Below are 27,447 nucleotides of genomic sequence, written 5' to 3'. Positions count from 1 at the left end.
CTTACTGTGGGTCTGTGAAGATACCCTTGACATAGAACAAGAATATCCAGTTTTTCAGAGAGCACGGAAGGGGAATCCAATGCAACCAACTGTGTACCAGGACCCTCCTAGGACCTTGCACACATTATCTCACTAATTCCTCAAGCTTGACCATAAGGTATATATTATTATTTCCATTCCATAGGTAAATTGAAGTTCAAAAAAAAATTATGAAGGAACTTTGCAAATGTCACAGGACTAGTAGGAAGAAGGGCAGAACCAGAATGCAAAGTTCTTTATCAACAAATCCACTTTTTTCTTACTGTCAAGAAGACAAAAAGCAAAGCGAAAGATAGCAAAAATTTCTCTAAAAAGGAAACTCTTAACAGTGAAATCTCCCATGAATTAATCCTGTAACTAAACTCACAATTATGTATCTAATACATATTATCTTTATATTTAATTGTGGTAAAATACGTATCACATGAAATTTACCACCTTAACCATCTTTAAGCATACAGTTCTGCAGTGTTAGTACATCCACATCATTGTGCAACCAATCCTCAAAACTCTTCTCATCTTGCAGAACTGAAACTCTGCACTACACCCATTAAACAACTCCCAGCTCCCTGGCCCCCAACCCTGACAACCACCATTCTGCTTTCTGTTTCAATGAGTGTGACAGCTCTAGGTATCTAGAGGGATCGTGCAGTGTTCGTCCTTTTGTGACTGACTAACTTCACTTAGAATCATAGCCTCCAGGTTCATCCATATAACAGCATGTGATAGAATTTCCTTCCTTTTTTAAGGCCAAATAATATTCATTGGGTGTCTTTACCACATGTTGTTTATCCATTCATCCCTCGATGACACTAAACCATTCTAGTAACAACCAACTAGTTGGGGCGAATTACCAGGGTATCTCAGCAAGCTGTGAAATATGCAGAAAAGTGGTTGGATACATTTAAATAAATGCCCACTGGAAAGAGTGTTTCAGGAAAAAAATCTCTTCCACTTTGCTTTCAGAATGAAGTTAGGAACAAATAAATAATTTAGGGGGAAAAAACTACACCAAAAATACTTTAAATTATATCGTATATGTACAACGGGCTATAAATCTCTGTTCAGCACCCCGGGGATTACTTTACACTTCCTGGAAGGTACTCAGAAGGGGTGGCCCTGCTCCACTTAGGTGTGTTTGGAATAAACACCTTTCCCACGTACTGATTAGGGGTAACTGCTAATGATTTTCTGTGGGCGCATCATTCCCTTCCCTTTGCCCTCATCCTGTGCTGATTTGTGAGCCAAGTCTCCTAAGTGCAAAGCACTGTGTCCAGCACCGCTGGGGTCATGGAGAGGGGACGGGATATGGTCTTCAACGGAGAGATCTGGGGCTTTTGGTGGGAGGCAGTGAAGAAACTGGCCTGGTAACCCCTAGGTGGAATATAGAAAAAAGAACACCCATTCAATTTAAAAGTAGTTGCAAACAACATCTAGGGAGGCGGAGAAGGAGAGAGCGCTTTCCATTTCAGGGACCGGACGGGGCGAGGCTTCTTTAGCTGTTCCCTGAAGGATGAGCAGGCTATGGAGTGACAGACTATTTAAGGGAAAGAAAAGGCACAAACACACTGAATTCAGAAACACAGAGGACGTTTAGGGAACGAAAACTTAACCCACTCTCAGGTACACAAGGGGACAAGTTTAGAATGCACACAGGGCCAAATCTTGAAGGTCTTGATTGGCACTTTTCAAGATTTACGATTAACTGAGTAGATGAGGATTGGAACGTCAGATTCCCAGAGGATCCAGGGAGGTAACAGAAATGACTGAAGCCCGAATGCAGAAGAGTAAGGCACGGCGGGGATTGTGGGGAACTTGAGAAAATGTGTAATTCACAAAAAGGCAGCTGCTACTCTGAACAGAGAATGCTCCCAAGCAGGAAAGTCAAGTCAATATAAAAAGTCCGTCCATATATTTATGAGTGTCTCCAAGTTTCTGAAAATGTGCTGGGAAAACGGAGTGGATCTTAGGAGTAGGTCTCAGTTTGCAAAGTGCGGTGTGGGTAGTGAGGCATCTCCCCGTCTACTAACGTTCCTCTCATCTTAGCTTTTTTCATGACGTGTCCCCTTAACATTGTTCCACCAAGTCACATTTATGAGCTAAATTTCTGTTCTCTACACTCTACACAGTTTGTCCTTCACTTTCTGTTTTCATGTATTTTCAAAATTTCGTATTAATAATACTATCTACTTCATAGGGTTATTTTGAGCATTAAATGAAAGAATCTAATTACATGCCCAGGGCCACCACGTAATAAACATTCAAGAAACCATAGTTATTTATGCAAAAGATCACTAGCCAAAGCCCTGTGTGTACATTCATGCATGCCCTGACTCCGCCACGCTCACATCTCCAACCCAAGTTCTCTCTTGGGTTCTGATTCAAAACTTCTCCTGCCCAGCCAGCATCACCAGGATGTTGTGAACTAAGTGATGCACCCCGCTTCCCGCCCGGACAGTCCTCTCATGTCATCCACCCCAGTTCAGGAAATGACAGCGCCATCTGCCCAGCATCACAGGTGAAAACCTGGCACCGCTCTTGAATCCTCCTGCTTCACACCCAACATTCAGTTCAGAACGAAATCCTCTCCTTTCTCAACTCGCCTTCTCTGTAATCTATCATGGGGCCCATTTGCAGAAATGTGGAGGCTGAGCAGACTGCATGCCTCATCTGGGGGTGACGAGGGGAAGGAGGTCGGCACCCCTCATCTGCATGCAGCGCACAGACAACTGGGGCATCGATCTTGTATTTCTGGGAACTTGATGGGCTGCAGTACTCAGATCAGACTCTCAGGTAAAAGTCGCCAGATGATGAATAAACTTTTAAAAAAAATGCACAGAGGTGAGAAATAATAGTGCTTTGCAACATAGGCTGAGACATGGATGAGATACTTATTTTGAAAGTCTAACCACTTAAATGAGAAGATGAAAGAAAAGAAGGTATAAAGGATGATGTCTCTGGCTTTGAGACGTGAGGATACTGACTCAAATGAGAAAGACTGGGAACAGAAAAGATTGGTGGGGTGGGATTTATATTTTAGAAATGTAGATATTTCCATCGCTAGTAAAATATCAGGCTCCATTATTATTAGCACTAAACCTCTCATTAAAAACTAAATGTGCATGCTGAACGATTTAAAATATCTTAAAAGCATCCCATTTCTGACAACACAGGAGACACCAAGAGCAATCTAAGAGGAAGTGAGAAACCAGGCAGGTAAGAACTTTGAAATAAGCCACCCTTGCCCTGAGCACACCTGACCAATCCAGGCAAACCTGAGCTCTGATTTTGAGCCTCACACAACACAAGTGAAATGGGTGTCAAGGCCCAGGGTTGGCCTGCGGTGGGGAGTTGTTGAGACGTCTGCGGGTAAGGATGAACCGGAAATAAACCTGCCCTGATCCACATCCCTAGGAGACTACGGGAAAAAAAGAGAAAAACCCTTGACTAGTTGTAAGCACGAGTCAGTTCTCACGTGAATTTAATCAATTCCCAAAACACGGGTGCTGCATAAAGCCCACGTTCAAAGTAATCCAAGACAATTCCTCTGTGAACGAAGGTCCCTTTACTGTAGGCCTCAGAGAACTCCCAGAAATGCTTTATGAAGAGCTGGGAGCAGCACACAGTCAAAATAGTTTTTTTTTAAAAAAAAAACCCTAGAACATAAGGAAATAAAGCAGTGAGAGGAGGAATCAGCAGCAGAGGGAAAACACAGCAGTAATAGAGCCGTCTGATGTTAGAATATCAGACATGGATTATAAACCCACTGTGTGCACCTGTTCTGGGCGAGAAGGGAGGGGTGTGGGTTGAAAAGAAAAAATTAGGATAAAGAGACCATGAGGAGCAGGAGTGGCCAGTGACCAAAGTCCCAGCAAAGCAAGTGGGCAAGGGACGCGGTGTTCCAGCAACTTCTGAGCCCAAGTCCTGGCAGCTGTAACAGGTTTTAAATGTAAGTTCCGAATCTTTGGGAGGGGAAGAAATCTAAATAATGAAAAGTACACTAGAAAGAAAATCTGTCTTGAATACACCCCCTCCCTGCTTCATCCCCACTTGTGCTGCCTTCAATTCTTCTCCTCTCTTGCCTGACTTGCTGCAGCGGTCCCTGCGGTGCTTTGCCGGTGCTCTGCCAGGGCCGCCGGCACGGAGTGCCGCAGACTGGGTGGCTCGTGGTGCACGGCTGAGACACGAACATGGAACGAGAGGAAACTCCACCTCCCACCCTGCCCCACTGCAAAGACGCGCAATCCGAGTAAGAAGACAGCCTTGCTATGCAAACACCATTCCCAGTCAAGTGTTCTGAAAACGGCCCCGCCCCGTCCAGGCAAAATCTGGAGCCCCCTGTACAGAGGGCATCAAACTTCTTCTTTTCTGCTACTCGCGCCTCCAGACTCACCACCTGGCTGCACGAGCCACTGAAGCTGATTTACACCCGGCTTCACTAAGCATCCTGCAGACCCCAAGCGCACCAGACTCACTCTGCTTTCGTTCCATTAGCGGGAGTGCATCCTATCAGCACGGCCGGCCGTCCTTCAAGCCCGGAGTTTCTCATCTTCCTTTATGAATAAAGCTCAAGGATCTTTTGTTCTCTGAAGCTTCCTGAGTGGCCCCCTCCCTTTCTCAACAACCATTCTTTTAACACACACACACACACCCACCACCATCCTATTGCCACCAACACCTGTCCTGTGCACCAACGGCATCATAAACGAGCCTTGAGCCTAAGAGCAGAGACTGGAACACGTCTATGCACCTCCAACTTCACACAGCCCCGGCCCACAGCTGACGTCCAGTGAACATTTACTGAATGCAAGCTGGAAGGGGATGGGAAGGAGGCTCAGGAGGAGGGGAAGCTTTATTTGTCTGTAATTTAGGAAGGTAAACAAAGACTTCGTGACAACTGCATGAGTGGGCTGTGCCCTGGAGGCAGGGAGTGCCCTGCTTGGCTTCAGGACTGCAGGCTCCCTCTTCCTTGTTTCCCAGTCTCCCATCTTTCTGTTTTCCTTGCTTCTAAACCATCCCACACGCAGTTGCTAGAGTAATGGCTCCGAATACTGGTTGCCATGACCAACATGTGACTTGCCCTGTTTGAAAACTTTACTCACCACCAAGGAAGTTCAAAACTAGACCCTCCACCACTGCCCTTCCCCTAAGCCTGCGACCAAATGTACTTTTTATGCAGTGAATTCCTTGGAATCACACCCAGATTTCCAACCTCATGCAGACGCCTTTCAAGGTCCCCCAAACTGGAAGTAACCTCTGTCACCTCTCAACACCCCAGACGTCACTCTGTGCTACTTGTCAAGTTCCACTGCTGGGGCCACATGTTCACATAACATATAGTATGTCCCTCCTTCCTAGATTAAAGCTTCCGGAAAACAGCGACCTTCTTACTCAGTTCTTCTCCTCACAGCAAACAGTAAATGTCTATTCAATGCATTCAGAAAGGGCTTACAATTCTTTAAATTACTGTTATCAACATTCATTCAACATCAGACTCCAACACCTCAAAGTGTCATTTGAACAATAAGATTTAATAATTTTCCCTGTGGTTCAATTCTGCTATTTTCACCGAAAACGTCATCGTCAGAATGTGTTAAAACGAATAAAAATTCAAACAGTATGTCAGCTCAGAGAAACAAATTACCAGTAATTGGAGATGTTTACATCTGGTTAAATATCCCTTCTTTTAGGAATCATTTCTAGGATTTAAGGAAAACAAGAGGAAGAAGTAACAAGTCCTATGTTAAATAAACGTTCTTTATTTTTATTTATTCACTTCTTTAAATGAGCAGCTATGTTTCTTAAAAGATAATAAGGACATAATTTGAGAATGGTGGTGTCACAAGCTAATGGGACAGACAAAATGATCTCATTTGGGGATGTGCGTGAATGATACCGAGCTCTGTCTCAGAGGCAATGATTGAACTCCCTGGCTATTTCCAGATGAAAAATGGAATACAGACTTCCAACTGAAGCATCCAGTTTATAAAGAGAAATAAATGTACTGTAGCCATCAGTGGAATGAATTAGGTGGGTGACTTAAAATTTTATGAAGTCTCAGATTCTTTATGTGTCAAGAAGGAAGTTATCCTACACACAGACAAACCCCTGCACTGAGCTATTCTGGAAATGTCAGTGTTGGTAGCATATAGAATTTCACGTGGCCCGCCAAGAAATGGGACAAATATGTTCTTAAGAGGTAGTCTGCTGAAATGAGGATGTTAAGTTTCTTAAGCATTCTGCTGCTTAAATGGTGCACATAAATGCTCACAGAATTCATGCCCAGACTTCCTTCTTTTTGGCTCCACTAAAACCAGCAGGTATGACGCATGTGGCTAATTACGGTGCTATTAAATGTGAACGTTGCATCTCATATCTCCATCCTTAGAAAGCTTTTATATCGGTCTTCTAGGGAACACGGGCCTTTCTCTCTGGGCAGATTATGAAGACTTACTTTTTATTTTTAATGTAAGTTAAATGGCTGAAGTCAGGGAAAATTTTCTCACATTGAGATTTATTGGATTGTGAATAATCTCTCAAGGGAGGGGCCCGAAGCCGCATCAGCTGCGTTATTTAATTAAAACTTGGGTGGAGTAAGAGAAGAGATGGCGCCCGGGGGAATCACTTCGCACTGATCCCTGAAGGATGGACTTGATAGTTTTAAAATTCTTAACGGTTTCAAAATCTTAAATGTCTTCAGAAGCGTTCTCGAAGGAACAGAAGAGCCTTCCTGCTTACAACCTCCAACCCCCATAAAACCAGACAAAAACAGAAAACCAGCAACCACAAGCTGAGCCAGGAGAACAAGTCCTTTTTCTGTCAGCGCTAAAGGGACCGGGCCAGGACCCAAGTCCCTGGAGGAGAAGCAGGCTGAGAGCCCAGGCCTCTGGTGGCCGATGGCTGGCATTGTCCCCCTTTCTTCAGTCGTCTACTTCCCTTTTCATTTGTTTGCTTTTAAACATCTAAAATCCAGTGTTTCTACCGTATAAAACGCATACACATCATTTTGCCCTCGGTAAGCGCTGTGGTCTGTGTAAGGTCTCCATGAAGGTGCCTGACGGCCCCCGCTCATCCTAGGAGAAGTTTCCGAGTGAACGCGGCTCCACAGCTCAACCTTTGATAAGAGGAACTCTTCAAATAAAAGAGCCAAGAAGCTGAGACGGTCCAGGGAGGGTCTCGAGGCGCGTGGGCCAAGCAGGTCCCAGGCACGCGCGTGGGCCCTCACTCGCCCCGAAGCCGCAGTCCCTCCCGCCCGGCGGCACCCACGCCCGGCAGGAAGCCAGCTCCCCGGACGCCTGGCAGCCGCCCAGGGGCCGCGGAGGGGAGGCTGTGGTCGCGGGTGACAGGAGCGCTGCGGGCTGTCTTGCTCACTGGGAGTGGAAGGGAAACCCAAGAACTGCGGGTCTCCAGCTGCAGCCGCACGACCCCCCACGGGCCGAGGGGAGCGGCCCTCCCCACTTCGGCTGTGGCCAAAGCCACGCCCACCACAAGGTCACCTTGGAAGCAAAAATATCTACTCTAGGAAGGGCAGGGCTCGTGAAGGTCAGCAAAACGACCGCAGGCAGAGACCCCAGCCAGCTCCATCCCCTGCTCTGGGCTGCCTGAGGGCGTCTTCCAAGTCCACGGTAAAATTTCTCTCGTGGATGCTGCCACGGCCGAGAAGTGGGAGAGACAGGGTGACCTCACAGGGCACACAGGTCACAAAGTGGAGAGTGGCCCGTGCACTGAGACGGATGAACAGAAAAAACTACTCTCATAAAACCCAAATATACATTCGAGCTTGTACGTTAACTTTACCAGTCCTTCAACTGTTGAATTTAACTTTGTATATAAATCCAGTGTTGCCTTGTTTTAGAGTTGTTTTTTTTTTTTAATTTCTCCCTTTTTGATTTTTGATTACAGACCTTTAACCCGAAAGCCTGAGAGCTGAATCTCGGTGATTCATGCTCTCAAGTGTCACTTCCCCAGCTTAGCAAATGGAAAATTAGTCAATAAAAACATCCTTGGCCTGGGTTCTGGTTTCCACTTTCAAATTCCCACTAATTTCACCCTTGAGAAGTGCAGTGACCATAACTTTGCTTCCAGGAATCTTAAAACGCTCTTTATCATCTGCCTTCTCAATATGCTATTTTACTTGACTAAGGTGAGCTTTCTAAGCCTTTAAAACATTTTCATTTTCATCAGTTGGCTATTTCTGATAGATAACATTTAATAGTTTTCTCTTTCGTAAACAAAAAACTGCTGAAAGTTTTTACAGAACTCTTTTTAAGCCCCATGTCAGCATCGTGTGTGTGTGTGTGTGTGTGTGTGTGTGTGTGCGCGCGTGCACGCACAGTTATATAGACGGGGAAACTTTCATGACTTAGTTCTGAGCTTGTAAGAATGGACCTTAAAAGAGAGTTTATTTCTTTAAGAGAGATTTTTATTATTTATCAATATTACTATTTGTTTATTATTTATCAAAAATTATTATTTCTTTAGATGATATGAAAGAATTTTTTTCTTATTTCTCTACCACTCTTAAAAAAAAAAAAACCAAAACACCCAACTTCAAAGCAAGAGAGATGCATCTGTGGGCAAAGCTGAGAGAATCCAGCGGGGACAGACAAGAGTGTGAGGAAGATTCTTTTTGCTGTGCCTCCTTAACCCTGTTTGGAATTTGCTCTGACTAGCAAAAAAGGCCTTTTAGACCACGTCTCCCCTCCATCACTTTGCATCTGTCACTAATGCATAAGGTAGTGTCACTGTCTTCCTTTTCTTCCTTCCTTCTGAACTTGGGATAGATAAAATGCAGAATGAAATGAAAGTGTGAAAATATCCTAAGATAGCTTATAAAATATAATTGCATAATACAGTGGATTCCTATGCCTTTTGAAGCATTAAGTCAACAACATGCTGAAATAAACCAAGCCATGAATTGTAAACTGGAATAAACTGCATTAATTGTTGATCAACTCTGTGGGTTGGCTTGCAAAGTAGGTTAAAGCAGAGCCAAAGCTGTCTGTTTTTTTAAGACAATATTTAAAGCAGTTCTCCTGAATGCTACTCCACCCGTCTCCACGTCAAATATTCTGACTTACTTCCTTCAGGATTAACTTCAAATTCCCCCTTTTCAGGGAATCTATCCTGAATTTCCTCGTTGAAAGTAAATTCTATCTTCTAAACCACAATCGCACTGACTCTTTGTTTTAAATTATAATTTGCGATATACAGCTTTTAGTTCCCCTAACACCCTGCATACTATTTAGAGCTAAGACCCATGTCTTTCTAGCTTCTAAACCACACACATTATCTTGAATATAGCAGGTTCTCCATGAATACTTAGATGAGTGAATGAATGGGTAAGTAAATTCAGTTCCCACAAGTTAGCACACCCATTTATACTAGCCACATTTTGGGCCACTCTCCCATTTCTAGCTTTAAATAAATTTTAAATTCTGTGATCACCCCAACATTAGAAAAAAGCAAAAGGCAAGAGAAAAGCAAACATTGAGCAGAGAGAAGAACCACTGAAGACGAAGCACACACAGGGAGCCCCATCCAACCCAGGAAGGAATGAAACCTTAAATGGAGACAGCGAGGAACATCTCATGTCTGAGCTGAGGTGGGGGCTGGGGTATGGAAGATGGCAGACTGAGGAATCTTTGATGGCTGTGGTGCAGCCACACAGAGCACCTGAGTATGTGGAGGGAGACCGACTGACCCTCGGCTACGCATGTGAGCCAAGACAGTAGACACGCCTGCTGCTCCCACACCGATACCGCACGGCTCCTGCACTTCGCGCCCCCCTCCTCTCCCTCTTACCCACCCCGCACCCTCTCTAGTCTTTGACACAAACGCTGCCCCCACCCACTTCAATGAGACGGTCCTCTAACTGTGGCCTTAGCTTCTGCCCTATCTGCAAGTACTATCTTAGTTACCCATCTTCTTCACATGTGCTGAGTGATCATCCAGATGACTCCAAAATTGCTGTTTTCAATCCTGAACTTTCTTCTGGTTTTCCATTCCGTAATTTCAACCGTTGGCTGCTCAAAGTCTACTTGACAACCCAGTGCATCGGAAACCGGACTTATTTCCTCTCTTCCAAGCCAAGCCGATCTCCTAATTACTTATCTTTTTAAATGAAACCATCATTTTTTCAGTCCCTGGGTCATAAAAATGTGAAATCCTTGTTTTCCCTCTTTCTGACGTCCAGAACAAATCAGAATGAAGATCTCACCCTGAACTTAGATAATCATCTGTGAACTGCTTTAAAATGGCAATTACATCCTTTTTCACTGTTTTTATTAGCAATTCAATAGATTTGAGAGAAATTTCATAACACAGTTTAAAGACAGATGGGAAATAAAATGCGTTTAAGAAAAACACCTGATTGTAAACTGTGAAGATCCTTGTGTCCTTTCCTGATTCGATCCCTTCCTGCCTGTGCCTCAGAAATCTGCTTTTCCTTAGAGTTTTACCACATGTGTTTGTGTCTATAAGTGGCATATTTTTTAGTTTTGCATATTTCTAAACTTTAAAGGAAAAAAATCATATCCTATGTGTTTTTAGGAATCTTTCTTTTTCTTTCACATGATGTTCCCAAAACTCATCCCTGTTGGTGAGCGCAGTGACCATTCATTCATTCATTTTTTGCGCTATTACAATCACTCCGCCTTAAATGTTCTCAGCCATTTCTCCTATTCATGGGCAATCCCTAGAATATATAATACAGCGGAATTATTAGATCATAAGAAAGGGGTTGTTTAACTAGCTAATGAGATATTTTCCAAAATACATATGATGGTTAATTTTATGTGTTAATTTGGAGGATTTTTTTTATGAGATTAACATTTAAATTGGTGAATTTTTCAAAAAGATGCATGCACCCCAATGTTCATAGCAGCACTATATACAATTGCCAAGACATGGAAACAGCCTCAATGTCCATCGGCAGATGACTGGATAAAGAAGCTGTGGTATATTTATACAATGGACTACTACTCAGCCATAAAAAGAATAAAATAATGCCACTTGCAGCAATATGGGTGGACCTAGAGATCATCATTCTAAGTGAAGTAAGCCAGAATGAGAAGGAAAAATACCATATGATATCACTTATATGTGGGAATCTAAAAAAAAAGAGAAAAAGAAGACACTAATGAACACATCTACAAAACAGAAACAAACTCACAGACATAGTAAACAATCTTATGGTTACGAGGGAAAAGGGGGTAGGAAGGGATAAATCTGGTAGTTTGAGATCTGCAAATATTAACTACTATATATAAAAATAGATAGAAACCAAATTTCTTCTGTATACCACAGGGAATTATATTCAGTATCTTGTAATCTTTAATGAAAAATATGAAAATAAATATATGTATGTATATGTATGACTGGGACATTATTCTGTACAATGGAGACTGACACATTGTAACTGACTATACTTCAATAAAAAAAATGGTGAATTTTGAGTAAGCAAATTGGCCTCCAAAATGTGGGTGGGCCTCATCCAATCAGTTGAAGGACTGAATATGGCAGAAAGCCTGGCTTCCCTGGCCAAGAGAGCACTCTCCAGCAGCCTTCCTTCTGACCTCATCTGTACCATTGGTCCCCCTGGGTCTCCAGCCTGCTGGCCTGCACTGCAGATTTGGACTTGACAGTCTCCATAATCACATAAGCCAATTCCTCACAATAAATCTGTCTGTACACACACATTCTATTGGTTCTGTTTCTTTGGAGAACCCTGTATGTTACCAATACCAGCCATACAACAGATACACCCTTTCACACTCTTACCAGCAGTGGCTAAGTGTTCCAGTCCATAAAATACTATTTGTTCACCAGCCCTTAAACTCTTCCTCTTCTACAAGGCTGCAACTGGTTTAATCCTCTAGGTGGTGAAGAAAACACCTGGTTTATTATGTCTCCCTCTGAAAATGTTCGGAGACTTCCCACAGTCTACACTGCAGAGTCAAGTTCAAACTCCATTAGGCATGGCAAGGTTGGGCCATCCTGTCTTTCTAGGCTTTTCTCTGACATTCCACTGCCTGGTGGGCTTCAGTCTCTTTTTTTTCCACATAGAATCTACTGTATAAAACCTTACCTGAGACCCCAGAGCATCCAATACTGAGCCCCTTTGCTGTGTGATTAGGGAGAGGGTCCCACTGTCGCAGTTCCTTCCTGGCCCCCAAGGCCGCCTCTCACGCGGTGAAGGGCCCCAGAGCCCAGGTGAGACCCACACCCTCCTGCAGCTCCATGCCCTAGTCCAACCACCCATTCTCTGTTCCCTGCATGAATTTCAGACGTCCCTGTGCCCTTCTCCAACCCATCAGAACCCCTGGTGACATAGTTTTTTTTGTCTCCATTTTCTCACCCCAGTTTATCTTAAAAAATTCCTTCCACGTCCTCAAGGTCTGGCATGACCTGCTCCTGCCTTGAGCCTCCTCCTTCACTCTGCTGGAGTCAAGCGCCCCTTCATCTCATTTTTGACTCTTCAGAAACATCGACTGGTTTCACCCGGTGTTGGGACTTGGCAGCTTGGCAACCTTGAGCACTGATGACCCTGGATCTCAGTTTTTTCAATTATATAATGGGAGCATGCTCCCTCCCCCGGGGTTTCACAAGTACTACATGAGGGCACATGCGTTTCATTCACACACAGAAGGCGCCCAGTGAAAGTTAGTCAGCCGAGTACTTGGGGTGGGTCACGGTTTTGGGGGAGATTTCCATAAACATAACTACATTTGCCTTCTGACTAGTAAGGCCAGAGACACACGGGTTACAATAATTTTCTCCACGCCCCCACTTGCCCTGCAAACTCCACCAGGAAAGGGCTGCCATTGAAACAGTACCTCCCAAGTGCCCCCGCACACCTCCCGTGAGGTGGCGAAACAGATGCAGCATTCTGACCATCACATGCTCCAAATCAGCTACTAATTGAGAAATGCCTGTGCTCAAGGTAATACACATTTTAACATACTTTAGCATTAACAATATCATTTACCCAGAATAAGACGTCCAATTTGCTCTTCAACTCTGGGCTGGACACTCAAGGGGGAGGGGGACCGAAAGGACACGTAAATGACTGACATTTCCTCATGTGAGGGCCCCGGCCAGCTCTTGTGTCCCCCAAACTGTCACTTTCTGTCCTTTAATTGCAACTCTACCCAATGGGACACATTCGAAGTCTGAGGACTCGGACAGATTACTAGACCTCACTTCCCTTCAGTGTCCTCACCTGCAAATCAAGGTCACATCCACAGGCAAGTATGCAGTAGGAGTCAAATAAGATCGAGGTAAGACACTGACCGAGGGCCTCACACTTCATTAGCTTCAGTAAAGAGGAAAACCAGTGTATCCAGAGAGCGTGTGGCTCAGCCCCTTCATCCTTTTGAAGTTCTTACAGTCCGTCATACAATTAGGGTTTCTGGATCCCAAGTCCAGTCTTTCACTGTTAAATAGATCGTCAGCTCCCCCTTTACGTTGTACAGGCATGTAATATTTATAGACCCTGCTATGTCATTAATAAAGCATGCGTGAAAAATTCTGTGTGTAATTTAAGGTTAATTTTGAAACCCAGAAACTTTATTTTTAAAATTCACTGTCATTCTTAGTTTTTAACAAGGAAGCCCTCCAAATCTCAAAAGTGAATGAAATACTGGCTAGGTAATGCAATCTAGTCTTTAAAAATATAAATGATCAAAAACAACAGCAGAGTACATCTAAGAATACCATCCTAAAGAATTCAGATTAGGGAGTGGGGCTCACCCTTCTCTGACTGGTGACTGAAAATCTCATCGCTGTTTTTGAAAAAGCCCCACGGAGCAGAAATCCCCCCTTTTCTATTTTCAAAATAATAACAGGAGCAATAAATCTGAATGAAAAAATGGGGGAATATGGCCAAAATCGTTCATACATGATGCTAAAAATTCCACCTTGGCGTGGCAGCCACCATTTGTTTCTCAATGATTAAGTGCCACCCTCTATCCTCAACCTTCAGATGAGATCAGTCCACCTGTTTTCATTTTTTAAAAATAAAAGTTGTATTTGTTTAAGGCATATATGACACCACGGTATGTGGAATGATTACTACAGCCAAGCTAAACCACACATCTGCTCCTCAGATAGTCACCATTTTTGGTGATAAGAGCCCCTGAAACCCACGCTCTTAGCGAATTTCCGGTGTCTAGAACAATGTTATTAACTATGGCCTTCACGCAGCGCACTGGAGCCCTAGACTGGTTCATCCTACAAAACTTCAGCTTTGTACTTTGACCGGCACCTCCCCAGGTCCCCTCCTCCCCACCCCAATAACCATGGTTTTGTTTCCAATTCGCTGTCCTTCGACAGGAGTTGGAATACCTGATGTGGGACCCAAACCACAAAAGCTTGCCTGTGTGAGGCAGGGAGGGGAAGCCCATCTTGCTCTGGCCATGGTGACTCAGGTCACATGTGGAATAGCCCGCCCCGCATTAAGACCCTCGCCCACCTTCTCCTTCACTTGAAAGACTAATCCAAAGTAGGCTACACGCTGCAGGCCTGCCAGCAGCACTTAACAGGTAGCTGCACACAACAGCAAATGAGACCTTGAGTGTCAAAACAGAGTCTTTAATAAACAATTATTTAAAGAGATGTTGCTAATTGACACTCTCACACAGACACAAGATTATTCCTGAGCGCAGAAACACCTAAAGAGAAAGGGAAAACTAACACATGGGAACTTCTCTTACCTCCTGCCCATTAGATATTCCTTGTCTACTACTATAAATTTTTCTTTTATAATATGAATTTCTTAAAAAGAAAGCACCGTTTCAGACGGCATACAATGCGCTCTGCTGGACGTCTGTGTGGGACATAATCTGAGACTCACCAGATCGGAAACACACAGTCCAAAATTATTTCCTCCCCTAGACTATCTCTGACATCTAAAAATATCATCATTAGTCATTTTATGTCAAAAGCTTGGGTGATAATAATAGTGACAGTAACAATAATTACTACCTACCATTCCCTGACCACCATGGGCCAAGCTCTTTATATATATGATCTCTAAACCATTCAACTAAGAGAATGGTGTTACTAACTCAATTTATTATTCTGGAACCTGAGATTCAGAGGGATTGAGCAGCTATTGTAAGGTTACAAAGAAGTAAAGGCTATGAAATCCAAGTTTTTCCAACACACCACACTCGATCCATGTGGCTGTTCCTCGTGGGACTAACTCACCAAGCATCAAACCACAATCACCGGTAGGCACAGCAGGAAATACTTCAAGGGATCATTCAATTCTTTCTGAAATGACAGCTTGCAATTTCTGAAGCTTCCTTTCTAGTGAAACTTGGATGAGGCAAAAAACGGAGCCAGGATTTGAATCCTGCCCAAGATTCACTAATAAATCCAGATTTGGTGTTTACAGAAAGGACTTTGAACAGGCCAGGGTTGAAGCTAGCACTGAGCCCCTGGCAAAGAGAAACGGGACCATGTTGCTGGGATGGAGCACTAAAGGGAGGGGTCTGGCTCCTGAACCCCAACATCACCAACAACAGTTTAATCGAGGTTCAAGTTATCATTAAGACGAGATAAAACCTGTGCTTTCTCCCACGACATTCAAATCATGAAACACTTCTACTCAGAAGAAGCACCTTAAGAAAAATGAAATTGATTCACTGTATTAATTCTCTGAAACTGTAACATAAAATCTAGAAGTGGAATTGAAAAGCAGCACAAAAATATGATAAAGCATTTCACAGTTTCTACTTGGTCTTTATAGAATCAAATGTTGCAGATGGGTAAAAAGGTAAATCAAATTGTCACGTACCTGATGGAACCACTTGGATCACCTTCTCCCAGGGTCCGTGTGGGAAAGTATGCAGAAAGCAACAATAGAAGCCAACGTCTGCCTCGGAGGCATTATGGAAGGATAGGGTCATGTCATTAGAGGCCAGCGTTGAATTTGAAAAGTAAACCCTACCAGCATAGGGCTCCCTGACGACCACACCGTAGGTAGGGCTGAAAATGGCTATAGACTCCTTCTCCTGCGTGTTGACCTTGAACCACTCCATCTGGGTTAAAGTGTCCGTTGATGGATACACACATTCTAGGGTCAAGTTCTCAGCAAGGGTAACAGTTGTATCCCAGAATATCTCTTCACATAGAGCTGAAACATACAGCATCACGTTTATTCGATTAGACTTGGCGATTAAAACACCAGATAGACATCTTAAGCTTATTCGAAGCTTTCCAAGACCTAGCAGGATAGTACATTGAGATCATGGTATAGGCTAACAGTTTCTACTTTCATCTAAAGAGGTTTCCACTGCTGATCATCGGTATTTGCAACTTGTAGTTTTTCTGAACAAATGAGAAATTATCTAAGCCAACTCAAGAGCATTGTAAGTGCTGAGCACGCCACACTCTAAGACCAAAAAAAGGAGTACAATTTTTAAATGAAGACATTATCTTTACCTTTGTACACATGAAACATAGCCAAGAGGAGAGTAAGATAATCCATCTCTGGAACCCGCCGAGGAGGCCAGTCTACACACGCACGGTTTTTATAATGTCACATGCAGTCCCAGTGCGATGCACTGCTTCCTTCCTCAGAGATGCTATCAGCAGTGTCTTCTTTTTCTGAAGTATGAACACAGGAAAAAGGTCTGAGCTTCAAAGTCAGGCCTGCTCTCGTACAAGGATGGGCAGGTTTGAATTTCTTCTCTCTCGGGGAAATAGTCAGCTTGCTGGCAAGCTTTCATTTTCTACCAAGATTCATTCACCGAACAAACGTGCTTTGAGTATGTGCCCTGCGCCCAATCCTGTTCTAGGTGACAAGGATACAGGAATGACTTAAAAAAGAAAAATCCTTGTTATCCTGGAACTTATATTCTGGTGAGAGGAGACAGAAACTAAAATAAAGAAGTACAAAATGTAGATAGGTGGTCAGTGCATGAAGGAAAACAAAGCAGGAAAGGGGGTACCAGGATGGCGGTGGGAGTGTTTCCCCTTAGACAGGAGGGCCGGGGAGTCTGCATTGAGAACAGAGGCGGGAGCAGCTGGAAGGGCACAGGGAGGGGCCTGTGGCTCCCCCAGCGTGGTCGGCCCATCGCCATGGCCTTCCTGTCACCTCTGCTTCTGCTGACCTCAGGCATCTGTTTCGGGGGTGATGAAGGGGCCGCTGAATGCCCTCCAGATACCAATGTATCGTGGCTCAGGGCACACACAAATCTACCATTATCGTTGACTTTTTAAAAGCTTTTTACTTTGAAATAATTGTAGAGTCACAGGAATTTGCAGAAATAATACAGAGGGGACCTGGGGACCCTTCACCCAACTTCCCCCAATGGTTACATCTTATATAATCACAGTAGGTTCAACATGGCGCCTTTCCTCTCTTGTAAAGTAACCGTTCAGTTTCCTAAGAACTTGCTAGGAATGTATTACCACGTCAGCATAAAAATATTTTATTGCCTCTATGACAAGAGTAATTGCAAGAATGCTTCTGGCTCCTGATGAGAGGGTCAAAACAAAAGGTGGGTAAAAACTGAGAAAAGGGGGAGCAGGAACCACTAAAGATGATTTTGCCTAATGCAAACGCTGAAGCTCCTGTGTGATTCCATCCCAAAGTTCATCAGCAGGTGTCTTCTCCTTGACATCAGGATCTCATGTGGGAACTTTTTTCAGGAAATATGAAATAAATCAGGGATGAAATCGAAAATGTAATAATCATCAGAAGAAAATTACAATGTGTCCATAAAAAAAAAGTATAGTGCCACCTTACGTTTCCAAAACATTCTATTTTCCAAAACCTTAAGTATCTATATTACTTGTGCCTGTAACAGCTTTGTGATAAGAGTCAGATGAGGTAACTGTCATCTCTGCATCTCTGCTTTGTAAGTAACTTAATGAAACAATTTGCTGAAAATGTTTCCAGAGGTCTGCCAGGTACCTTGCTTAGGTCCTGGAGACACAAGCATCAAAAAGGCACGGTCTTGGCCTTCCAGTCGCACATATGTATTGGCCAGAAGGAGTAAAAGGGCATTGTATTATAATAAGACTAGAGCACTTCAGTACAAGTCATTTGATCAAGTTTTAAGACATCCCAGAGGAACAATTCTTGCTAATAGATTTGGGAAAGATTTTGTAGGAAAACATGCACCACATCCTTCCTTCTGGAATAAGACTTTCCAAGTACAGAAAAGGGAAGAGGAGATAAAGGAGCATCAAAAAGGGGCATTTTTTAGGAAATGATGTGACTTCAGTCTAGGGGATGGGAAGTCGCAAAAATGAAATTGGGTCTGGACTGAAAGTGTCTTGAAGGACATCCATAAAGGAGTCCAAACTTGGCACCTTGCTTACATCTTCCACTCCAGCACCAAGCACGGTTCCTGGGACCTGTGTCAATGGCATAAATAATCACAGCTCTGGGAGGAACTTTTTATAAAAATCACTGTAGCTAGAGCAACTGAGGGGAGATGGGGACAGAAAATGGCAAGAGATTAGATTGTGTAGATAGATGGGGTAAGGTTACATCTGCACTCGCAGACTCTTTGATACGCGTCTAAGAGCAAGTGGAAGCTATCGGAGGCATTTAGGCAACAAAAAGACAAACAATCCAAAGGACCTGAAGAGACATTTCTCCAGACAAGATACACACAGGGCCAACAAACACGTGAAAAGTCACTCAGTACCGTCGGTCATTAGGAAATGCTAATCAAAACCACAGAGATGTCACTTCACACCCACTAGGACAGGTACAATCAAAAATAAGGGAAATAACGGTGTTGGTGTGGATCCAGACAGATCAAAACCCCTGTGCGTTGCATTGCTGGTGGGAACGTAAAATGGTACAGCTGCTGCGGGAAACAGTTTGGTGGTTCCTCAAAAAGTTAAATAGTGTACCCACAAGACGCAGCAATTCCACTCCTAGGTTTACATGCAAAAGAACGGAAAACAGGTACACAAATAAATACTTGTACCCCAATGTTCCTAGCAGCTCTATTCCCAGGAGTCTGAAGGTGAAAACAACCCAAATGTCCACCAACCAAAGAAGGGATAAATTGTGGCTAAATCACACAATGGAATATTATTCAGCCATAAGAAGGGATGAAGCACTGACTCATGCTATGATCTGAATGAACCTGGAAAACACTACGCTAAGTGAAAGAAGGCTGACACCAGGGGTCCCACATCGTAGGCTTCCATCTGTACGAAATCTCTAGAATAGGTAAATCCATAGAGACAGAAAGCAGAGTCGTGTTGCCAAGGGCTAGTAGGTAGGAGATGGAGAGTGACTGCTTAACTTAGGGTTTTTTGAGGGGTGATTAAAATATTTCGGAACTTGATAAAGATGGTAGTTGCAGAACATTGTGAATGAACTAAAAGACATTTAAAATAGTTAATTTTATGTTATGTGAATTTCATCTCAATTAAACAAAAATTATGGCTAGTGAATAGAAAGAGACTTAAGTTCACCACAGGGCTTTCCAAAGCAGAAGCCACCGCAGTTTGCTGTTGGCCTTGAATTGACTGATATCGCTCGATCCCCCAACCACTCTGGTCTGCAGATGCAGACTGAGAGTCATGCATTCTAAGACTAGGGTCCAGTGGTACGCTCTGAGTCACAGCTTACTGATAACAGCTGGAAATAAATAATAACAGCAGAAGATCATAGTCCACGTTGTCAGATAAATGATTTATGGTATAAAAAAAATCACTAAATTCCAGTTATAAGATACTTAAGTATGAGGGATGTAATGTACACATGATAAACATAATGAATGCAGCTGTATGTTGTATATGAAAGTTAAGAGAATAAATCCTAAGAGTTCTCACCACAAGGAAAAAAATTGTTTTCTATTTCTTTAATTTTGTATCTAGATGAGATGAAGGATGTTCATTAAACTTATTGCTATATATTTCATGACGTATGAAAGTCAAATCAGTAGGCTGCAAACCTTAAACTTATACAATGCTGTATGACAATTAAATCTCAATAAAACTGGGAGAAAAACAAGTAAGTAAATAAATATTATGAAGTGCTGATTAAACCAATGTCATATATATACATACACATATAGAGAGAGTGAGCGTGTGTGGGGGAGGGGGCGGGAAAAGGAGGGTACGGACTGGGTAACGTGGCTCAGGTCCACGTAGAGAGACTAAGGGACAAAGCAGATGTCTGCTACACTGGTCGTGGACCCAAAAATATTTAGCTGGAACACAGCATCTTCCACTCAGCGGCTCCTACAGGCAGGCCCTCAGTGAACTCCCTGCCCCTGGGAGTAAGGAATCAGTTGTGTGGGAGGATTCGTGGGAAATGGGGACTAATTGATAACAACTTGGAATAACCCCCTCATTCCAAGGGATCCAAAGCCAACCTGACCAAGAGAGGAGGAGTGTTGAAGGGCATGCGCCTCTGAAATGTCCAAACTCCAGGGACCCAGAGGGCACAGATTTGAATAAAAGCTGCAGAAGGACATGGGGCTGAAGCTGAGGTCAGCCATTACCACTCTGCTAAGGATGCGCCCTATTTATCAACATCTAACCAAAGGCAAACAGAGAGCGCGCCTGAGCTGTTTTTGTTGTGTAGGCAGCCGTTTTTTTGCATGATTTATGAAGGGATTTAGGCTTGAGGCTTTTTCTAACAGAGCTATCTGTATACAAAAGCCTCATCCTCAAGGATGGCATTAATCAAAACATGACTGGGTTTCTCTACTGCTGAACACGTCTCAGCAAACCATGGAAGTGTGACTTCACCTCCCAGGTTCGCCTCGGACCGCGGGCTCCTTGGTGACCTGGTCTGGGTGACCGTCTTTAGAGGAGCCTCGCTGTTCCCACAGACACTTCTCTGTGTGCTCACTGCTCTGCTCTCTATCAGCCGTTCTGCTCCCCCAGGTGCCTGCGCCCTTGCTGGACCCTGGGAGGGCCCCAGTCTCGACTCGGTTCCCCAGCCGCCTTCCCCAGCTCACGCTGAAGCTCTCAGTTTGGGTGGGGGTCCGCTCCTGCTCTGACATCCTTCCTGCTGGCTCAGAGTACCCACACACGGGGAAGCAGAGGGCTGTGACACAGAAAGCCTGCGCGAAACTTTGAGAACAAGCCCCGGAGCTGGGAGGGTGACAGCGGCGAGGGCCTTTCTTCCCTCCCCCTTCTTCCAGAGGTGAGAGTGGACTGAGTGCCTGTGGCCGGGATGTCCTGGCTGTGCAGAGGCTCAGGATTCCAGCAAGACAGCGTGAGCAGCAGTCTGCCTCCCAGGGTCTCCTTTAGAGCATCTTTCCAACCAGGGCGCGTGGAAGGTCACAGACCCACCCCTAGCCTTTCACTCCCGCAGAGGGATCAAAAAAATCACTTCCACTCAGAGACTTCGGTTCAGCCCCAGAGAGAGTCCCCCAGAACAGGCCTCTGCAAACTCTGGCCCACCGGCTGAAGCCAGCCTTCCCCCCTGCCCATCTTTTGTTAATAGTTCAGTTGGAACTCGGGCACACTCGTTTGTCTGTGGCTGTCCCTGGGTAATGAGGACCAGTTGCATCAGAGACCCCGAAGGCCTGCAGAGCCAAAAATGTTAACTTCACAGAGAGAGCTCGTCACCCCTTGCCTAGGATGACCAGAGACTGACCATTCATGACCGAAGTTCACCCTTTCCAGGCTTTCTTAAAGGCAGGCAGGTGAAGCCGGAGGTAAAAGAGCTCAATTTTCACATCCTCCAGACTCTTACTATTAGGTTTTCCGAGGAACCAACTGAGAAAAAGCACTTTGAGCGACACCCTTTTACTCAACCCGGCCCATCATTAAACGTACAGGTGTAGAGATCAAGCATTCGGCGAATTAACTACAGCCTCCCCCGCAGCCGCGTCTAGCGGCCACCATGCCCTGGCAACAGGCCCGGCTCCCTTCAGTCTTCATTTGAAAAGCGTGAACTCGGCCACATCCAGTCTGTTTTCTAGAAAGTTACTCACCTTGAGATGGGAGCGTTCTGCTCGTTCTGCCTCTTCTCTCCCGGTGTGTGTCTTGGTTAAGGGATTCCTTTTTCTCGAGGCCTGGTGGCCGCACCCCCTCGCGGTCAAGGTGACCTCCCCGCTGTGCGCACCCCCAGGCGGCTGGCGGGAGCAGCAGGGGCGCTGGCCCCGGGGCTGCCTCGACCCGCACTCTTCCACTGCTGTCTCCACCGGAGCCCCTCAGGTCGGAGCTTCACGAAATCCCTGCTTTTTCACTAAGGAGGGTTAAAACCAGTCAAGAAGTGTCCCTGTTTCTAGAAGCTTCTTAACCGTTTTAGCTGCTCAGACTCACTCCAAACTCGGATAGTTCTGTCCCCCTCTTCCCTCCGCTAAGAGACTACAGTTTGAAAAGATGTACTTTCACTGTGAATGTTCGAACTCTGAATTGAAACTACACGCAAGAAACCTGAAGCTGGTTACTTTGCCTCTTCTTCCCCGTTTGTTTTCCTGCCAATCAGAGCACTTCGGAGTCAGAAGTGTCCTCGGGGCAGGAAGCTTATCTCTGCCCATATCTCAGCTGTTTCGATCCTACCTCCTAGACACTCTCTTCGGTTTTGTGTGTTTTTTTCAATCTCCATTCTCTGACACAAAAACACACAAGTTGGTGGTTTCCTAAGAACTGTCCCCGCAAGTCTATCAGCTTTGGTGTCGAAGAAACACACTCGTTTCTAGGCTGTTCCAGAGGATGGCAGTTGGTTTTATTTGTTCTTTTGATTTACTAGGGAGTGGAGGCTTCCTGCTGGTTAAACCACCTCGAGGACGAGGACGGTGGCAGAGGCTGAGTTCCTGCAATCTGGAGAAATACTGGGGAGAAAAGACAGCATCTGGCAGGAGAGAAGGCACTTGCTGGGGGCTCCCGTGCCCTAGACCTTGAACTGTGTGTCACAGGCTTGGGGCTGGCCTGCTCTGCAGGCCACACGCAGAAGACCGTGAAGGGCAGCCTGTCATGACGCACACGTCTCTGAGCCCCCAGCTGGGGGACAGGGGGAGCTTCCTAAGACGCCTGCCGGACTCGCGCCACGCCCCTCAGTGCCCCACTGTCCTCAAAAGAATTTCCAACTTCTTACCGACTTACAAGGCCAGACACACTTGAGCTGTGCTGTTTGTTTCTAGCCTCACATCTTACAACTTGGCTCACCCCCATCCTCCACTCCAGACCCACCTAATAATTTATAATTTGGGAGGTGTATTCTGAAGGACAAGGCCTTTGCACATGCAACAGGGGCTCCTTTGCCACCCGGCAGGTCTCAGCACAGATGTCCCTGGTAGGGTCCTCTCCCCGAGCCCCCCAAGATGGGGCAGGTATCTCTCCTGTGAGTTCCCTGAGAACCCCGATATATCCTGACTGAAACACTTACCATATCCTTTGTAACTGCCCACTTATCTGCTGCGTTTCTTACGACCCCTAATAAAGCCCTTCAGGGCGGGGCTCAGTCTGGTCCTGCGCTCCATCCGCAGAGCCCCGCACGGTGCCGGCACGTGGTGGGTGTTTGCTCAAACTCAGCTGAGTGCAGGTGAAGCGCTGATCTCTCCCTGTGAGGTTTCACGGCCTGTGCCATCTGTACTAATCGCTACCAGGAGCCCTGCCTGTTTCCAGTGTGTGATTTTTTTTTTCTTTTGCTTCATCTTTCTATGTCTCCAATGAATAAGACATAGAAGCCTTGATCCAAAATGCACACTGAGTTTCCAGGACAAACCCGAAGACAAACCTTCCTGTTCTGGGCCCACTCTTTCTCAGAATGACCCAGTCGGCCCTGAATTTAACCACAAACATTGGCTGACACGGTTGCTGTCTACCCAGGTGATTCACCTCAGGACAAGTATCGGCGCTTGCTGTAACGGTACGTGCTATTTACATCTATGGGGCCGAGGCCTGAAAATCTGTTTTGCCTACTTCCAGGCACAAAATCCAGATTCATATAGACTGAGTGGTTTTCCAAAATTGCTCTTCTATAATTACTTGCTAATTCCTCATCCACACGCAAACACACACATCATCACCAGTACCGTCATCATCCCCATACCACTCACATCCCATAGTAAATGTACTGCTGTTATTAAGGAAGAATGGAAACACCTTTTGTTGCTGCTCTGTGGGGGGGCTCTTGCAGTCTTGCAAAATAAAGAGCCTAACGCTTAGCTTTGTGTCTGTTCCTGCAGGGACACAGGCATCCAGACATCTTGGCCCCAGGAAGGCAGCTTTGTTCTCCCCAACATGAGGCTACATAATCTTACTCAGCAAATAGGAGAAAGGTTAAAAGATCACGTGATCAGTAGTGACTCCCCCACACAAACAATATGACCATCCTGAGCAAACAAACCACCTGGTGCCTCCAGAGAACAGTCACTCCAAGTGTTCCAACCCGAACAAATGGGGTGAAGATGAGGAAAATCAGTGGGGAGTCTGCTGCTCAGAGAGCTGAAAAGAATGTTCCCCTTCCAAAGATTTTAGTGATCCTTATTAATGGCCTTTTCAACAGTTTAAAAGTAAAAATCCTCTTTAAGGTGACTACTTGTTGACGGACACAGGAAGTGCAGTGAAAGCCATCACATCTCTGGATGCAGCACTAACTAGTGAGCTGCCCCCCCCGCCCCTTTTCTCTAAGGCGACTGTGTTCTAACCAATGGTAAGTAAAGGGGAAAGCAGGCGCTTATCCTGCCCTTCCTGTGCAAACTGCATTTCACGGTGACCTAGATTTCTCTTTATAGAAAAAATTCAGCCACTAAGTGGAAAAAAAAACAACAGCTATTTTCAAAGCACTATTTTGCAACTCCTATTAAAATACCAGATAGAGACGGCTGTTACTAGATGCTAAAGCCATCGGGTGAAAGTTTCATGGGAACTTTATTACGTCCTGTACTCATGATTGACAGCACCTGGGCCCTCTGAGCACCTTTAACCTAAGACGGTACCACCAGACAGGAGGGGCTCCTCACACGATGATGGAGGAACACAGCACCGCCCAGGAAGCACTCTCACCACAGTGAAGTGGCGGAACCCGCATCTGGTCCAGCCTCCAGGGTCGGGAAATACAGGGACCAGGAGAACTGGCACCATGAGGAGGTGGGGAATTGAACACAGAAAGGAAGGGATGCTACAGGACAAGGGTCTCAGGGTCTCAATAAATAAACCGCAATTATAATTAATGTGAGAAAAACATCGCTTAATCCAGGAAATGCCCAAAAGGCACTTGTCATTTTAAATATCCCTTCCTGATTAAAAACTCAGAGTGATTTTGGAATTTAATTAGCATAATAGAGAAAATTGACTAGAAACTAATGGCAAAGTTTGATGGTAAGGCACTAAAAGAATCTTACTTCCTAAAATAGAGAATTCCTAAGTAAGATAAGGATGACCATTATCAAGTGCCACTGTGTGACATGGCTCTGGAAGTTTTAACTAAGTTTAAAAAAAGGAAAAGGAATTCTAAATATGATGTTGAATCTACTATTTGTAGATGATCAACAATGTGCGTAGAGAACACATAAGAATCAAATAAAAAAAGAACTGATAAAAGACTAAATGAGGTGTCCAGCAAAATGAGTGCATAAGACTCACCAGCTTTATTTTACACCATATCTAAGAGGGCAGCAAAAAGTACACACACATGTGTACGCATGAATATATACGAATGTGCTTCAAGAATCTGTACTAATGATACAAAATCTGTGAATTCTATCGAAGGAAATAACGTTAAGTCTTGAATAAATGAGGGTAACACGCTAAGCTCCTCTGTGACAAGAACTAATTTGGGGAAAGCATATCAAAAATGTTTTCATTCACCTGGGACTTTATACTTGTCCACATGTTTGAGCAGGTCGGGCTGTGAAGGTCTGCTCAGGGCCTCCCCAGACGGCGAAGGCCGCGGAGGCAGCTGGCGGGGCCTTCCCTCCGCGGTTAGTGCGGTGTGTGTGTGAATGTTCGCAGGATAAAAATGTTCCTAATGACGAGAGCTTTGTTTATCTGCATAAGAGCAAAGTTCACGTTTAATAAGAAGAAAAATGGAGGAAGTCTTCTTGCTCTACCGGACATTAAAATGAGTTATAAAGCTACAAGGTTAAAGTGTTTCATTCTGTTAGAGTCTAAGAGTTCAGAAACAGACCCAAAGAATTACAGATGGTCAGGGGTGGGGATGTGAATACAGACGGATGAAAAAGGACACTCATGACCTCAACCCCGGGCAGTCCCTGGAGTCCACGAAATGCGGGCTGAGTGTGTGATCCTGGGCAACCGCTGGGGAGCCGAGGAGAGGAGAGCGCGCCTCCCTCACTGGGCCTCTGACGCCGACGCCCTCTCCCCACGGCCGCGCACCGCTCTGCGCCGATCACGTGTGGAGCGAGAGTTCCACCCTTACGGTCCGTACGGGAGATAAATATGCCCACTTTACTTCTCCAGCAAGAAGACCCTTGGATGTCACAGAGCACTGGTTGTAAATGGCAGTCATTTCAAATGATAAGAAGACGGAACTTGAGAATCTGTTCACCAGCAAAGATCCTGGGAACTATGCACACGTGACCACAGCAGAAACCCGGCGCCCAGCACTCTCAGAAGCGGCCTACTGAGCTCCTCCGGTGCAGCGTTTTAAAGCGGAAGACCCTGAAACTGAAGAGCCTTGCAGACCGGCGTGGTTATTTATCCAATTAGAATGAATGGTGTGTGCCTGCACTTACGCCAAGGTTTGAAATTAAAGAGCTGCTTGCCTAAAAAACGAAGATGGTTTAGTAATTCTCACGTGGCCCACAGAGCAGCCTTGAATGGAAACCAAGATCCCTTTCACAACTTCAAAACAAACTGACCTCTACCCAGACAGGAGGGGAATCTGCCACATCCCTTCGGCCGTGAAACAGCAGGGATGTCTGCACAGGCGGTGCCGTTCTGACATGACCAGGCTTGAAATAATAATAAGCAACAAGCCATGCATGAAACCAATACAGACCCTTTTCATCAGAGTTCCCACTGGCTATAGAGGGAGTTAGTGAAAGAAGTCACCAGATCTGTGGCGGAAGCTCAGCTCGCCCGGGAACTCGGTCAGCCTCACTCAGGAGGACTCTCAGGAACACTGCCGAGCCAAGGGAGGAGGCTTCCTGGAGGAGGAAGCGGCCCAGCTCTCCTGGATGCTTCAAACAGCTAGGGAGCCTGGCACTCGCTCTTCCTTCATTAAAAGGGCTTTCTTTGTCTTATGCGAATGGTTTACATTCTTTTCAACATTAACCTCTAGTTTTCTAAATGTGGTTTAAAATAAAAATAGATCAGTCTTGTACAGGGGGACCTCAAATTGATTTGTTGTGTAAAATTAAGTTCAAAGCGAAAATATATCTGTATTTTTTTTCACGAAAAATAAAAATTGTTTTAAGCAGAAAAACTTAAAAAAACACTAATTTTCTGTGTCATCCAATGTTCTAGTCACTCAGGATTGGGTGGATGTTTCATAAATGT

General features: G+C 44.9%; 1 protein-coding gene across 1 annotated transcript in view; it reads right to left on the bottom strand.

The window, feature by feature from the left end:
• CD226 (CD226 molecule) overlaps positions 1-22,435 on the bottom strand; it is a 65,458-nt gene extending 43,023 nt beyond the window's left edge. The window contains exons 1-3 of the mRNA XM_072952342.1: positions 21,972-22,435; positions 16,489-16,653; positions 15,842-16,180 (exon numbers count right to left, since the gene is read on the bottom strand). Of these exons, the coding sequence (XP_072808443.1) occupies positions 15,842-16,180; positions 16,489-16,534 (385 nt within the window). The 5' untranslated portion in view covers positions 16,535-16,653; positions 21,972-22,435. The remainder of the gene's footprint in view (positions 1-15,841; positions 16,181-16,488; positions 16,654-21,971) is intronic.
• Between the last annotated feature and the right edge of the window lie 5,012 nt (positions 22,436-27,447).

The sequence above is a fragment of the Vicugna pacos genome, chromosome 30 (assembly GCF_048564905.1).
Source record: "Vicugna pacos chromosome 30, VicPac4, whole genome shotgun sequence".
Classification (NCBI taxonomy): domain Eukaryota; kingdom Metazoa; phylum Chordata; class Mammalia; order Artiodactyla; family Camelidae; genus Vicugna; species Vicugna pacos.
This window is presented reverse-complemented; position numbering and strand designations above follow the sequence as displayed.